This window comes from Hyposmocoma kahamanoa, unplaced genomic scaffold (assembly GCF_003589595.1).
Source record: "Hyposmocoma kahamanoa isolate Upper Pololo Valley unplaced genomic scaffold, ASM358959v1 62, whole genome shotgun sequence".
In the NCBI taxonomy this organism is placed as follows: domain Eukaryota; kingdom Metazoa; phylum Arthropoda; class Insecta; order Lepidoptera; family Cosmopterigidae; genus Hyposmocoma; species Hyposmocoma kahamanoa.
This window is the reverse complement of record NW_020653850.1, coordinates 24812909-24829475: the sequence shown is the minus strand read 5'-3', so window position 1 is coordinate 24829475 and position 16567 is coordinate 24812909. Positions and strand designations below refer to the sequence as shown.

At 36.8% G+C, this 16567-nt stretch overlaps 2 protein-coding genes across 2 annotated transcripts; one reads left to right on the top strand and one right to left on the bottom strand.

Moving 5' to 3' along the window:
• Positions 1-67: 67 nt before the first annotated feature.
• On the bottom strand, positions 68-1058 carry LOC113229670 (prefoldin subunit 2). Its single transcript, XM_026463342.1, has 2 exons — positions 728-1058; positions 68-647 (listed from the first exon to the last, which is right to left on the bottom strand). The coding sequence occupies exons 1-2, from the start codon at positions 859-861 to the stop codon at positions 356-358; spliced, it is 426 nt and encodes a 141-aa protein (XP_026319127.1). The 5' UTR covers positions 862-1058; the 3' UTR covers positions 68-355.
• A 3964-nt stretch (positions 1059-5022) lies between these two features.
• Positions 5023-14423, top strand: LOC113229448 (ubiquitin domain-containing protein 2). Its single transcript, XM_026463041.1, has 4 exons — positions 5023-5104; positions 5196-5476; positions 9347-9544; positions 9892-14423. Exons 1-4 carry the CDS (start codon positions 5023-5025, stop codon positions 10036-10038), a joined length of 708 nt encoding a protein of 235 aa, XP_026318826.1. The 3' UTR covers positions 10039-14423.
• Positions 14424-16567: the final 2144 nt, after the last annotated feature.

Here is a 16567-nt window from a genome sequence, read left to right as displayed (position 1 = left end):
TCTCACTTTTTATTATCTTGTATCAAATTTTATAAGATAGGTTAAAAGAAATCTTATTCTAGTTGAAAAATACAAAATGTTGAATTCGAATAACACAAATGTGACTGGATAAAACAAACAATAATAACAATAGTTTTTAGTTAATAGGTATGCAAATTAGCCTGCTGGATAAATCATCAAAATATATATTATGTATTTAAATTACTTTTGTGAATATCTATAGAAATGCCATAACTCACTGTATCACTCAGCTGTCCAATAAATCAAACTGATACATTTGGACACAAAACGAAATAAATGAAGCAGTTGTAATTTGTTTCCCTGTTCGGTCTTGAAACCTAGCATGTAAGTGGGGTCAGCCACTGGCTACTAAGACATTCGATTTTGCTGCGGGTTGCTCAGTCGCAGTCTCCGTCGGCCGGTCAGCACGCTGTACTCGAATGTCGTGCAACTCGATGTAATCGTTGATCTCCTGACCCTTCTTCGTTAGTTGTTCCTGCAGTGCCTGTATTGCTTTGGGCAGTCGCTCGCGGTTACTCTCTAGCTCCGGCAGTACGTCTGCGACTGTCCGCTCCACGAGAACTCCACCAATCATGCGGAAACACTTCCTTGTGCCATCGACATCCTTTAGAGTTTCTATCACTATTCTGTAATGAAGTGTGGACGTATATTACTAACGTGCGCTTTAAACATACATCACCAATGAAAAGAAGATATTTCGACTTACTTATGTTCATTGAGATCCATTTCTAATTCTGAAATTTTGTTTGCTAGTTGTCTTTGTTCAGCTCGGAGATTTTGAAAACCCTGAAAAACCTCTTCATTGGATTTTTTACAACCCTTCGCAGCGGGTTTCGACATGGTAACTAGTTGTTTTTTAACGACGTTATTAAAGAACTTCAATTAGTTTCAAGTGAAATAACAAGGATATTCAAATAAAATTCAAAAAATCCAACAGATGAGCAAGCGAATTGAGGTTAGAATTATGAATATATTTGAATCTCATATTCTGTCTGTGGTAGCGAATAGCGATGGGCGAGTCGAGTTATTTAACTCGAGCTAAATCGGCTCGGTACTCGCCCCGCCGCCGACCCGAATACTTCATTAATACTAGAGGTGGGTGATAAATAACGTCACGATGATCTGCCGTCAAACAGTATCACCGTGACTCGTTCCGAAGGAACGACGTTCCAAAGTCACATAGGTGTTCCTCCGTTCCAATAGCTATCCCCGTCACTCACATCACGACATAGGTATTTGATACAATGCTGGATCTCCGTTCCGTGGTGACGGAGCGCGCCACTCGTTGTAGTTCTCTTCAAATCGGACCATTTCGGCGATGGGAGTGAATGAAATAGGATGACTTTCTTTGCTCACTCACAAGAGTCGTAGGTGCTTATTACTACTAGAAAGGGCGGATGAAAAAATCTGCAGCAGTTATTATAAACCTATTTATGAACAAAGTAACATATTTTTGTATATTTACACTTGCCTCTGTGGCCAAACGGTTACCATGCCGGACTGCCAAGCAGAGGTCCAAGGTTCGATTCCCGGGCCGGGAGAAATAGTAGTGTGGCTTACAATTATTTCTCTCGTGAGTTTGGGTATAATTTGTGGTTGTCTATGTGTGTGTCCATGGCACCCGCGACGCAGGGTTTCCCTAGTGCGGGAGCTATGATGAGTGTGTGCGTTATTTATTTGTTTTATTATAGGAAGAGTTGGTATTTTATATTTATGTACAATTTACTTTGTGTATTCTACTAGAAATATAATTACATTAAATTTTATTGCTGTTTTTAACAATCCAAAGATTCGCATTAAATAAGTAAAAACAAAATTACATTAAATACAAAATCAACTTTTTGAATGGAATTGAAACTTATTATAAAGGGAGCAAAAACTTAAATCATTCTATAAAATATGGCTATAAGTATTAGAAAGAAGTCGCTGGCTAAAACCGTATATCGTGATGTAAGTTATAGGCGTGACAAGGTCACGGAAGTAACAGTCGTGACCAAATCACGATTATTTATCACTGTGATTTTTTTGGAACCGGAACGACTGTCACGGCGATAGAAATGTAACGCTATTCCCCATGTCTAATTCACACAGCGCAATGCGCAGCAAGTACTCGTTCGGTGACCTTCGGAGCAAGCTCGAGTCGCGAGCGATGGGCGAGTCGAGTTATTTTACTCGAGTTAGTCCCACAACGAGTCAACTCGAGCAAGTTCGGTGCGGCTCCCGCCGAATCGAATACTTCATTCGCAACGCGTCGGCTATTTGTCTCACACCGCGCACCGTCGGTTCGGCGACCTTCGGAGCACGTTCGAGTCGCAGTCGGCTGGCCGATCGTGTCAAACTCGGTGAATCGTCGGTTCGAGTTAGACACCGAGGCGAGTTAACTCGAGTTAGCATTCCCGTCAACTCGAGTAACTCGAGTTGAAAAAAATACAACTTGACTCATCGCTAGTCTGTGGTAGGAGTGCTCGATATGTATCGATATTCAAAAAAAATCGATATATGCCCTCGATATATCGAATTAATCCGATATTATCGTATCACTCGGCATCGATATATGAAAAATCGTACAAAGTTGAAAGTACACAATTCAAAATTGTATTTGCAGAAACAAAACACACTTCCGTCATCCATCAGTGTAACGTAGTGGTTCTGTTCTCATAGGCTAGCCTCACACAAATTATATAGGGTGGCCACAGTGGAGATGAAGTAAAGACGAGAAAATATGATGAATAACTATATTAAATTTCCACAAAGGTATTTCTTAAACTAAATAATTTTAAGAACGTCTGAAGTTAGGTACGTTAGGTCTAAAAGTACTTATACGAAAAAAGATCTTAACTAAAGGAATTTAGTCTACGTCTGATGTTAGGAACGTTGGGCCGAAAAGTGTCTCATAATTATAATTAAATTGACGAGTTTTGCATCGGTCACGTTGCAATGCACGGGGCGCGCGTTCCGGTGCGCGAATGCAAGTGCGTTGAACTAACGTTTTAGGTATGTGTGTTATGCAAATCTGGATACATAACACACACAATAACATCGACAATAATATTGCTCGTGTGCGGGCGATATTCTTGTGTTGGAAACAAACATAAACTTGGATTGTAATATTGTATGTGTGCAGCTAGCCAATGAGAATATAAGAATAAGAAATACATTTGATTGTTGTGTCAATACTGATACTTTTATTTATTTACTCTTAGCATTGACCTACCAACAAATGGTATAAATAATACAAAAACCACGAAAAAAATGTCCGAAGTTAACCTATACAAACGTAGTGACATGTAACGAAATATAAAAAAATCTGAAACATTTCATTTAAATTGTAACGTCATTGCAGTACTGCTTAATTTAGCTTGCAACAATTTAAAGGGCCCAAAAACAACCACATTCTGCTTCTACTGGAAGCTTAACATAATGCACCATATTTAGCTTCGACTGATAATTACTTCAAGACAAGAGTAATGGAGCAGCCTTTATTGTAAATATCAAATAAATAGTAAGGCGAATTTTGTACAAATTCATTTAAAGAAATAATAAAAAGTTGGGCAGATATACAAATATTACAAATGTGAAAATAAGGGTGTACTATAAGAAATGTATTGATATTCCAACTAAACGTAAAGTCAAATATTCGTAATTCCGAAAACCGATTTATAATAAAACCGTTACGCTTTCAAGTAATTTTGATGCTTCTCACAAAGCCAAATATTTGTTCCAAATATTTCAATCGCTTATGGTTCGAACATTGACTTACAAATATATGGACGACGACGGGTCTAATACAAAAACCACGAAAAAAATGTCCCAAGTCAACCTATTCCAAATTTAAATTGTAATGTCATCACAGTATCGCGCTGTCAGTAGAACAAATGAAGAAAAAAAAAATGTCGCGCTCTGTATACGATTTTAGCGCCTTACAAGTGCGGACACTTTTTAGCGCGGACCCGACGTCCATATAATTGTAAGTCAATGGGTTCGAACAATTGAAAATGACTAAGAAGTTTATATAAGCTTCTAGAAATTGGCATAATGAGTCTCTTTCCATCTTTTGTGTAGAAAAAGGACAGTTCGCTATTTGATTATTTTGTTTGCTTTTGTAATTTATATTTACGATTAATTTATATACAAATTAAATACTATATTAATGTACAAAAGAATACTTTTAAATGATAACACAATATATTTGTTTAGTGAAAATAATATACAAAATCCTGTTTTTACACTTTACTGCAGCAATTTTTATAAGTTATTATTATATAGTACTCTATAATTGACAACCGCGCTGTCAGTCGAACTAACGAAGACTGTCTGTTGCGCGTTGACGCTCTGTATGCGATTTTAACGCCCTATAGGTGCGGACACTCTTTAGCGCGAGTCTGACGTCCATTTGTTAGCAGGTCAATGACTGTTAGTAAAATTTCTTTCCTTTTATCTTTTTAAATTATTTACGACATAATATCAAAAATGTAATGAAAATGTAGATGATTTGTACCGATATAACGAAAAATATCGATACGACATTTCGATATATCGCATCGGCAAAAATAACGAGTGAGGTGACTTATGTCGTCGACATCCTTCCAAGTCGGAGCAAAGTTGTGATCATAAACATAAACGCATTTGACGATAAAACGAACGAATGGTGACTGCGTTTTGTTGCCAATGTAGCTAATAATAATTTTATTAAAATATTGCTTTAGAGCATTATAAAGGTTTTATTTAATTTTTCTACATGAGAAGATGTTACAAATTAATCTACCTTTGTTACATCCGTATCAAGAAAAATATTGCATAGAAATGTTAAGTAGATGAAATTGATTTATGTTACATCGTTTAAGTCAGGGAACCCTTTCACTTGATTATGACAGTCTACCTAAGCAACATCAAAACTAAACAGCTAATTTTTTGACAGAAGTGGACAGGCGATAAAATGTTATTTGTTAATTATTTTTTTGTAAATATTTGTTAAATGTGCAATTGTAGAATGTGATCACCATGGGTGGCTGCATCGGAATAACTAGGAGCAGAAGTGGGCCCATAGAGGAATCGTCGGGGACGGTGTCGCGACCAAATTCAGGTGGGTAAAATGGGAGCAGTGTCGCGGTGGTGACGAGTGCGTGGAGCGGATGATGGGCCTCGGACGGGCGTGACCGCAGTGTTTGTTGCAGGTGGGCTACGCAAGAATCAGTCACTGTGCCATGAGACGATCAGGTGGAAGTCTGACGTGCCGCTGACGGAAGGTCAGCTTAGGAGTAAACGGGACGAGTTTTGGGACACTGCGCCGGCGTTCGAGGGCCGCAAGGAGATTTGGGATGCGCTGCGGGCGGCGGCGGTTGCAGCCGAGGCCATGGACTTTGAACTCGCGCAGGCTATTCTGGACGGCGCTAGTGTCTCGGTGCCCAATGGATACCTCACTGAATGCTATGATGAATGGGGAACTAGATATCAGGTAGGTAGTCTAAATATTTGTCCTCCTGTCCAGTATAACAGTTATTTGAACATCTGTCTACGGTAAACATGGACCACCTGCTGAAAAGAACTTGATTATTCTAACAACAAACAAATAAATGCATTGGGCCAGCTTGGTGGGGGAGACCCATACTCGGTAGTGGGATGTATAATGAGTTGACGGCTTAAGTAACTTTTGTGCTGTCCTACTGAAAAGCAAATGCCTCACTATTCTCTTAGGATATACTTTTAAATTAACAGAAACTGTATTTAATATAAAAGTTGCAGCATAACATTTTGACCACATAATGTCATTAGGTCAGCCTACACAGGCTTACCCCAAAGCAAAGTGATCATACTGTATAATGACCTAGTGATTCATGAAGATAAATGGAGTTTAAGGTCTTAAGTCTTTATCGCAATCATGGCTCCATTTATTAAACTAAATATAGTGTTATGCCATACTTCCTTTAAGGATGTGATTTATGATAACAAGCTAGAGCATTGTCCTCGAGATTACTCTGATATTAAAATATCTCAATAAAGAATTGTGTCTAAGTTCAACAACTATTAGGATAAATAATGTTGAAGACATAAACATTTGTATGCAGAAACTTGCCTATAAAAGCCATGCAAGACAGTTATCTGTATTGAATTGTAGGCTTTCAGTTGAGATAAATCTGTAAATCAAATTAACACAGTTGCGAACAATATTAAGTCCTCTTTAACTGAAAAAACAACATTACCTTGTATTTGTATGATTTGCTAACCTTTACATTGTGGACAGGCACCAGCACAACAAGCTATACATTGGTCCATTGCACTGAAGGCGATATTCCAACAATAGTTTGATGAGCTATTGACTATATATCTTGGTGTAGTCAAATAATTTATTTGCATGTTACAGTAAATGAAAAGTAAATTTATAGAAGGGTTTCATAAATTTAGACCAATAAAATAAGCAATTTAAACAATTCCAATGTATACATTAAATTATTTTGAGGATTTAATATAGTTAATTTATTATTCATTCAGTAGTAACAATAATATTTATAAAACTTAAACATTACGCGCATGTTAAGATAAGAGTAAAACTAAATATCTTTATAACATAGATTAAAAATTTTTTTTTATTTTATTTATTTGGGAAACATACATGTCACGAAAATGTCATTTTTTAACAAATATGATACAAACACTATTTTGGCTAGTGTTTGTATTAACGTAAACAAAAAAAAAGTAATATAAACAGTTTCCAGTAATGTTTAAAATAGTTATGTCGAATAGACTAATTTGTACATAGCTATAACCAACTAACATAATAATTACCACTAAGCAACAAGTTATAAATCACTTTTAATTATAACTTAAATTTATTGGATAACATGATGTTCAACCACCATGATATTCAATTATATTATGGGAAATCGCCTCAATGAGTTCGTTATTTTGATTTAACACTAAGAAAAATTCCTATTATCAATTAATAATTATGTTAATAAAATAAAAGCTTCCTAATGGCAGATCTGAACCGGAATGGCTTATTGTCAAATATATTAATTTCTTGATATTCATTATTAAATTGTGTAGAAACCAAGGAATTAATTTTTAAAATAATTAGTGCGACAATAAGGTATTGCAAATGGGCCTCGCGGACGTAGGTTGAGTCTCAGACATTTTAATGAAATTTGGCTTAATAAATAAGTAGAATCAATGTGATTATTAATAACTTTGAAAAGAAAAATTTGATCCCTAAGCTCTCTTCGTTTTTGCAAAGACATAATTTTTGTAGGTTTAAATTTCCAATATTTATACTTCAATCTTTTAACTAATTTATTTTGCACTCTTTCGATCATGTCAACATGTTTATTATAGTTGGGGTTCCAAGCAGTGGATGCGTACTCTAGGTTAGATCTTATAAATGCATTGTTTAACAATATAAGAGTGTTAGAAAACCTAGTAATTGAAAAGCCTTGCTGGTAATTTTTTCATAGTGGGAAGTAAATGTTAGCTTACTATCCAGATGCACCCCCAGATCTCTCACCTCCGATACTCTTTGAAGTTTCTGATTATTAAGATAGTAAGTATGAACTATTGGATTAGATTTCTTAGTATATGTAATTGTACAGAATTTTTATCCAACTTCAAAAAAGGAGGAGGTTCTCAATTCAACTGTATTTTTTTTGTATGTATGTTACACGATAACTCCGGTATTTGTGAACTGATTTTCATGATTTTTTTTGTTGGAAAGAGGGTACCTCCATAGTGGTGCCATTTAATTTTGAAGAAAATCATCCACCTCTAAGCGCATGAAGATTCGTTTTTATAAATAGCGCCTAAATTTTATTATAAGGAGCAATTACTTTAATGGTTCATTTTGCTATTCTCCAATTCAAGGCGTTTTTCTCTTTCAGTATACTTTGAGTAGTGAGAAACGATTTTTATTATCTCCTGTGTCAAGTGCCGTATAGTGGCGAACTAGGAGATGAATCCGGGTTTGCGCACTTTCCGGTAACCGATTTCAATAAAACTTGATAATTATATGTAATTCCACGTACTTTTGAGGTGGGTTTTTTAGTACTCTGTACTGAGATTATTCCATATTAAGATATAGTTTATTTTTAATACAGTAATCGCTTACTCTACCAATGTCTTTCATTATTCCACCAAATTTTTATCATTTGTATTACAGTGTAATAGCATTTTTTAATTAATTATTAAATTAATAACTGTTTCAATGTTTTTTCAAAGTCTGAGTCTTTCTATGTCCCTAATAATGAGGACTTGAAGCTACTAGGTTTAGATTGGTAACAGTTGTTTGTAAAGTTGTCTCGCCAGGGCCGGTAGCTGTGAAGGTATCTAACTGGGTGATAAAACTTTCATAGATTTCTCATAGATGGCGCTACGACTAAAAAGTCGTTGAAAAACCAAATACAAAGACACGACAACAAGCACATAGAAAAATTCGTGAGGTACGCTGGTTCGTTCCGTGGCTTAGTTGGTATAGCGTCTGACACGGTATGCTAGAAGACGTCGGTTCGAATCCGGCCGGATCGCAGGATTTTTTTCTGAGTGTTCGATCTTTGTATTAACGAACAATATAACAAACTAGTGGAGTAATTTCACAAAAAATAACTGAATATCAATTCAATAAAAAATGTTTGTTAATATTATAATACATTTCTTCTGTTGTGTGGAAATATCTTTAATGTCTGAACAGTTGCCCCACAAAATGAATCCGTAAATAATATAAATAGTAAATATGAGATTATTGAATAAGCATAATTATCATAGTATGCCGACAGAGAAGTTTCAAAATTGGTCACTCTGTTCAAATATCTCAGAGCGTAAATGAATGACGACAATTTGCGAGCCGGTGTTTGTATATGTTGCTTCGAAGTTATAGTAGAGTCGATTGCAATTCCTAATAGAGCTGTAGAACGTACAGTTTGTAAAGGTTCTTATGTTTACATGAAATTTGTAATGCATTCCTTTGAAAAGGTCCAAGCTCTAATGTGTATATTAATATAATTAATAAAATTAGAAAGGTGTTTTGCATTGGAAGTGAGCTCTTTCTTCAGATGTGAAGTCTGATGAAGTCTAATTATAAATGGATTTTTATTTAAATGTTAAATCACAAAGTTCTTTTTTTATAATATCAAGTAGTTTTCCTAATAAAAATGACTGTAGTTGAATGTAATTAATTTGTCAATAAAAATATCAAAGTTCAGATTGGGCTAGATGACGTGAGACCTGGCATTTTTTTACATTAAATGTATGCAAGTATTATATTTGACACTTAAAGTCGCTATTATTGAATATATGTATTGTATAACTATTGAATACATAGAAATGATTATTTAATGTGCAGGTGCCGATCTACTGCTTGTCGCCCCCAATTAATATGGTAAAGGAGGCAAGCGGGCGCGACTCCCCGGCTGAGTGGTCGGAGCCGGTTGAGGGCGGCGCCGAGGTGACGCTGCGCCTGCGCCTTTCGCACTCCTGCCGCGACATCGACCTCGCCGTTTACTCCAAGCACACTATCGCACAATGCAAGAACAAGCTGCATGTGAGTGTTATAATGTTCCAAATTGTTTCCGAACTGAATGTGTGGCCCCATATGGCGTGGTACATTGTGTACTAAAGGCGGTGGATAATTATTAACGGAAATTTGTTACAAGAGGTTTGTAATTTTTACAATACAATGTTTTGCATCATATTTGCGAGGAAATAGATACATCGGCAATTTGTTTTGTATGAATAAATCTTCACAACACAACGTTTACGGATTTTGCGAACTATGTTATAAAAGGCACAGACCCGAAAATACATATGTAAATGCGCGCGGTCGACTTCCTCTGCATGTCATGACACTGTTTACAAGCAAGTGTGATGAAAATATTTTTACCCGTGCAGGCGCAAGAGAACATCGAGCCGTGGCGCCAGCGGTGGTTCTACGGCGGCAAGCTGCTGGGCGACCGCCTGGTGGTGGAGGAGGCCAAGGTGACGCCGGGCTACGTGGTGCAGGTGATCGTGAGCTCGGAGCCGCAGCCGCCCAGCTAGTGGCCGAGGCGCGCCCCCTCGCTCACCCGATTATTCTAAAGCCGTTTCAGCCGCATGCTCGTCTCCCGCGGCCGCCTTGGCATCGCACCACGAACGCAGGAAGGCAAATTGTAGTGTATATTTCGTAACATAAACCTGCGGATCATATTCGATCGTTCTACGTGTCATATTGTAAATGGAAATAGACTCGAATAATTTCTATACAGTACATAACCGATTGTCTATATTGTTGTTTACGAGCCGTTTCATATATGAACTGGAAACGGTCTTGTAGTGTCGGTTTTGTATACTGGGATTGTGGAATCTGCAGCGACAGAGCACCGGCTGTTTATTAGGGAGTACGAAGCCTTACGTAATGACGAAGCCCCAATCTATGTAGGATAATTGCTGTACTGTGAATCGACTGGGAATTAAATAACTAATATAAGGACTATTCAATTATAATTATGCATTATAGCGTTTGCCGTAAGCAGGTCGTATGTATGTGTGGACCACTCGGTAGGCGGCGCTGTTTTGGCGCACGAGTGGGGCGGGACTCGATCGGCGGACGCGACTGCCATGTATTGTGATGTGAGAACTTTCTTTATACTTACCGGTTATTGTAACTATTGATTATTTTTATTATAATCTACCGCTAGATTTAATACGCGCGTTGATGCTTGTCGCGAACTGGACGTTTTACACTGTCACCGAGTGTGGAGAGATAGAGCGGTGGATCCGTTTGACGGCATTGCTTAAAATATATTTTAATTTGTTGAACCTAAAGTAAAGGATAGTTTGCGGGCAATTTATCAACATTTACTTGTACAACAGCCTTATTTAGCCAGCAAAAATGACAATTTGTCGATAGCTATGACGTCTGGCGGAATGACCGCCGCTGTATAATGATGAAATATATGTTACGTTGGTATTTGGTACTGTTGTGCCCTTATTATATTCTGTAGCTTGTACTAAATTAACGTTAAATTGCACACGAGTTAACGCGCAAAATTATTATAAAATTAATTGTTGTTAAGAATTAGACGATGTACCGTGTATTGGAAATTATTTTACAATAGTTCCCTCCCGAGGTGTAAATTGCTTATCTTCTATTATTATAAGTTGTAAAACTAATATCCGGTCGTGTATAATTTTGCTGTGAATCCGTTTAAGATTCAATTTGGACTTTGTTTAGGGTATACCCGTGAACTGGACAATTGCGGGACTTTTAAAGGCACTAACACATAGTTTTTAATTTTTGAAAAGCGGAGTTTCTAAATGTATTTTATATATGTAATAATGTTGGGTAGCTAGACACAGGAAGTGTGATTTGTGATTAATAATTTTAAACAAAATTCACAATAATATGTATCATTTCGAATGACGACTTTAGGAATGATCAAGTCAACCGTTTATCTACTTCGCACAGATTCGAGAAAAGACCATATCAAAATAACAAGCCAAACCAGTTTAATGCGACGTCATGTGTTGTATGAAATCTTAATATTCCACTTCTTCACTCCGTAGCTTACATTTAACAGATTTATCTGTAATACTTTTCTACTTATAGACAGACTATATACCCATATAATTCTCGTGTCACCGCTACTATAACATCGTCTTTTCTCTGTCCATTCCGCTATGAGCGAAGTCTGATATAATAATAGACAGTAAATGTGTTGAGTGACTACATGTTGTTTGCCCACGGTTTGCTTGTGTCCTCCACACACGTGTTCGATTCGTTTACACCTAGTTTTACGTGTTGATATACTCAGGGCAGTGACAATTTTTGTATGGAGTTGGAAAATTTGCTGAAGTAATTTCGTAAATTGTAGCTCATTCTAAGGATGCAGTGGGGAATTCAAAGTAAGCAATGTTGTGCTATTCAATACACTGCACTCTTAACCGTACTGGACTATGTTTACACGCAAAATACCGCGTAACGTTCTTGTCAGAATGAGATTATTCGTATCAACCGCAAAGTTTACTGTAAATAACGTAAATATTTACGATAAATAAGGCGCAGATTACATACAGCTATGATAATTGTATAATTTATTTATATTAAGTTCTCGTTTACCAGCATTTACCATTCGGACTGAAAGTCCCCAGTGCCAACGTTAAGCAGCGTCCTTATACTTACTCGGTCTAATGATCAAGTTATTTATAAGGAATTTCTATAATTTAGTACTAACTCTTTAGGTTAGCTCGTATTTATATTGTATATTGAAATATATTGGGAAGAGGCTTATTTATACATTTATTTTTCTAAACTCGGTCAATTTTGTATTGACGTTTAACCTTTTGTTACTTTTGAAACTATATTGTTTAAAATTTTAAATCTTAGATACATTTTTACGTTAGCGCTTACGTATTTGTTTTGTAACATTTCTTATTTCTCTAGATCTCGATACAACTCGACAATGACATATCTAAAAAGTTTTACGTGGAGTTTAAAATTTATTTACACTGTTGAAGATGTCAAATTCTGGATTTTAATTGGATAAGAAATTGCAGCATGGTGCTAAAGGTATTACTTTTCATTGTCTTAAACCTGTCATGTGTGGCATGTTGAACATACGAGGGATGTATTCCAAAAAAAAATCATTCACCGGCCATCTGCGTCTCGAAAAATGTATTTTATTGCATGAAAGGCCTGCTCTGTGTACGTTTTTATTCAAACTTCGATGACGCCCATCGCCCTCGGTATATTAATTGCCTAATATAAATTTAATATTAAAGTATGAATATATGGATTTTTTTTAATTGATATACAAACCACTCTCGGAAAATGCTCTTAAACTTGTGTATATTAGGACGATAATTCATCAGTAGCCAGGCCTTCTATGTATAACGTAGCTATAACTGTTTCTCATTGTATATTGTACACTTCACTGCGTTATGTGCACTACACTTACCTATACGGGTTACATCCAAAACATTGGGATCTTCTACCGAGAATGCTCATTACTCTAGAAAATTTTGTATATATCTTGTATTTGCATTAGCTTGTGTTAGTTGATGGCGGTTTTTGAGCTTTTGAAGATACGGTTGTTCTGTAAAAAGGGTTACATACTTTTCAGATTCCTGGTAAGATGTAATGTTTCACTATCAAATACAACTTCATCAAAAAAGTTCTTAAACTGTATCACTTCATTTTTTAGTTTGAAATATAACTAAATAAATATTTTTTAAATTGTTAAAAAATTTTGTTGTAAGGTATATTTCAGGCACTTAGGAAATAAATTTATTTTTAAGAATGCATGGGATTAATAACGTTATCGATTCAGTATTCAAAAGTCAATCCCAACTATATTATAGATACTGTTCAAACACATACGTCCCGCTGCCTGTCACAGGTCTCTAAAGCTAACACGGCGACACGGTTGCTGCTTTAATAAATGTACACAGCAAAAGCGTTAACCGCCATTCCATCTTGAACTTGTTATAATATGTGTTGCTTCACCATCCTCGAAATACGTTAAGGTGCCTACAGATTTGCTCCATTTTTTTTTAGATTTGCTCCATTTTGACGATTAGTACGACAACAGACGATTGACATCGTATATCTTGCCGATCGACATCGTGTTATTTTAATTAGGAGTAGGGGCCTACATAGGGGATTGAAGGTTAAAGCCTTGATATTTAATTATTGCTAACAGGCGACAATAGCTATCGATAAAATCGAGCAAATCTGTTAGCTGACAGATCTCATCGATCGTCAGAATACAATATATCGAGCGACAATAACGATCTCAAAAATCGAGCCACGATACTTCCTACTTTATAGATGGTCTTTGAACCTTTGAACACCCGTCAGGTCGGCGGAACTGTATTCAAAGAGCCTCCATACGAGCTTATAACTACTGTGACGTATCACGTGACGTAAACGGCGCCAGCACACCTCAATTGTTTATGAGATTTATTTATTCTATTTTACGTTTACGAATTTGAATATCACTAATCAGTGATCAAACAAATACGTGTTAAGAGAATAGTGGGACATTATTGAACTAAATATTTATCGAGTACATAAACACTTGGAAAGTGTGTCAAATGATATATTGTTTTTATACAATGTCTTACCGGGACCCCGATTAAGAACTCTTCGATATTTTAACTGAATCATTCGGTTGGATATCGTTGTCGACTCTTCTCGCTCGCTTTCGGAGCTATTCAGAAAATTCCGAGTTAAACGTTCGTCTTGGATTCGGATACGATATCGTTATCCAACAGCGTTTATGGAGTTAGTCAGGGAGTAGATAGAAAAATGAAAATTCTTTTATAGACATTTTTCAGACTTTAGAGGCCTAAAATATAGGAATGCATTAGTCTCGCATTAAAATGAATTAATAAAATTGAACAAAATCTACATTTTATTTAAAATAATAAGAGATTTCCATATTACATTCTTGCTTTGTAAACAATAGGACGTTCGGTAACTTTGTTCTGAATAACGTTTGTAGCCTTTGCCGGTCGAGAAGTTCTAGTGATTGTACGGGTGTGATGTCATTTCGGTTCGGTTTCGAATACGACAGCTTGAAAGAAATCGGTCAACAACCGAGTTATTGTAAGGTTCTGAATCGACCCTCAGGTAACGTTGACACTCTGGCGCCAGCTTCGTAAAACAAACATATGGTTTTCTCTAATTGACACCGCCTTGTTTGCGCTATCACTCCATGTATTATTGAATACTGATTTGGTAATCAACAACTGTTACACGTCCCATGCTTCAAGCCTCCTCTAGGAGGTTTAATAATGTCGAAAGAAAATACATATTAGTGAATTACTCACATGGTGGCATTACTCCAGTTATTGGCACGTTAATGATTTAACAAATACATTTTGAAAATTAAATACTTGTGCTACTGCGCCACCATTTGGGCCCACCAACTGAAGATGGTGTAAAAATATGTCAGGACAATAGCATAATTTAATATTGTCTACCTAATTTTAACATAAGAACTGCGCATTTATATTCTACGAGTAAATTGGAGGAAGAAGATTATGTATCAACATTTGACCTATATATATTACGTCTTTGCAAGTGCAAGGCATGTGAACGTACTAATTTGTCTCAAAATTTTCGCAGTGGAATATCGTGTTTTGTAATTTGTAACCACTCAGTATATTCCACTAGTTCACAAAAGAAGTTATTACTGTTTATAGCCTTAAATAACCTATGCATTATAACAAATTAATGTGGAATTTGGATTACGCCTGTATTGTTAAATCTAAGTTGTAGATAGATAGGTATTGTAACAAATTCACTGCGCCCGCGCCGCTGCCCGACCACCGACGCCCTCGTTGGCGCCGGACGACACTTTGTATATTTTGACTCATTACCTCGGCTGCTGGTTATGTACACTATTCGAGTACTTTTATCGAACTAACTTCATGGAAAGATTATAGTGGATATTCCCTAAAAAATATTCGAGCAATAAATCTCTAGTTCAATGTATCAACCAGCAACGAACATTGTGTTGAAGGTAAATAGATTTCGGTGTTGCTGTGAAGTAGATTTGTGAGGCCTAACTTTTAAGTTGCAAGGCGTTGCTGCAAATAATACTACGCAACGGGTGACGACATAAACAGCAGTCGAGCCGCTAACGCCTGTCCATTTCACCGTAGCGGTGAGTTCGCCATTGTAATGTACGTTTTTATACGTCACTACGTATATTAGAATTACAAAAATAATAAAACGTTGTGTACTAACTTGTATATACGTGTTGTAGAAAGAAATCCTAATAAATTTTGCGAAGACGTCAGGAAATGAGTTGAGCAAAAAACCGGCCTGCCAATAGTTTATTCTATCCTGTAGGCACACGTTCTTAGTAGATCTGAAAGTATATGTTCATACGGCGAATCCACTGCAGCGGCGTCAGTTTGTGTACATAAACGTGGTTTTCAGTGTGTAAGCAATAATAGCATTTTAAATTTTCAAATAAAATCACTTTGTGAATAACATTTTACTGTGTATTTCATTGACTGCTCTACATACAGAACTAGTTAACTAATAACATCCTTATACTATAACTAAATGCAAAGCGACTTACGTTCAGACGCGCGTCTAACGTTTGTAATACTGCGTCCGTCATTTCCGAGCGTCCCTTTATGTTCGGAAATTTAAATAAAAAAACTTAAGGGACGTTCATATTAATAGACACAGAGTCCGGTTTAGTGTAAAAAAATATATATAGTCGTCGTTTCTTAAATTTAAAAAAACATTTAGAGATTTCCGGCGCTTTTTCCTGTCGCGCGCTACAATCGAAGTCAGGATTTTGTATATAATTTTTATCGACATGCGTCGTCCCGCACCGCACGCGAAGCGACGATCTCGTCCCAGGAAAAAGCTCCAACTCGTCAGCCCGAAGCCACTCGGGCGCTACTTGGGGACGTACTTGAGCAGTTTGATCTCGTGCGTGAGCCAGATGGCCAGCGACAGCAGCAAGAGCGAGCCCGACTGGTGGCTGGCGGCCAGCGGCGTCGGCACGTAGTGCAGCAGAGTCGCGACGCCCAGGCCCACCTGCGGAGAGGACACCGGGGGACG

Bases quoted from the DNA above. Each gene is read 5' to 3' on its own strand.
- LOC113229670 (XM_026463342.1), bottom strand. From the start codon at position 861: ATGTCGAAACCCGCTGCGAAGGGTTGTAAAAAATCCAATGAAGAGGTT. The intron at 648-727 runs GTAAGTCGAAAT...ACTTCATTACAG, and splicing joins ATGGATCTCAATGAACATAA to AATAGTGATAGAAACTCTAA.
- LOC113229448 (XM_026463041.1), top strand. From the start codon at position 5,023: ATGGGTGGCTGCATCGGAATAACTAGGAGCAGAAGTGGGCCCATAGAG. The intron at 5,105-5,195 runs GTGGGTAAAATG...TGTTTGTTGCAG, and splicing joins GGTGTCGCGACCAAATTCAG to GTGGGCTACGCAAGAATCAG. The intron at 5,477-9,346 runs GTAGGTAGTCTA...TTTAATGTGCAG, and splicing joins AATGGGGAACTAGATATCAG to GTGCCGATCTACTGCTTGTC.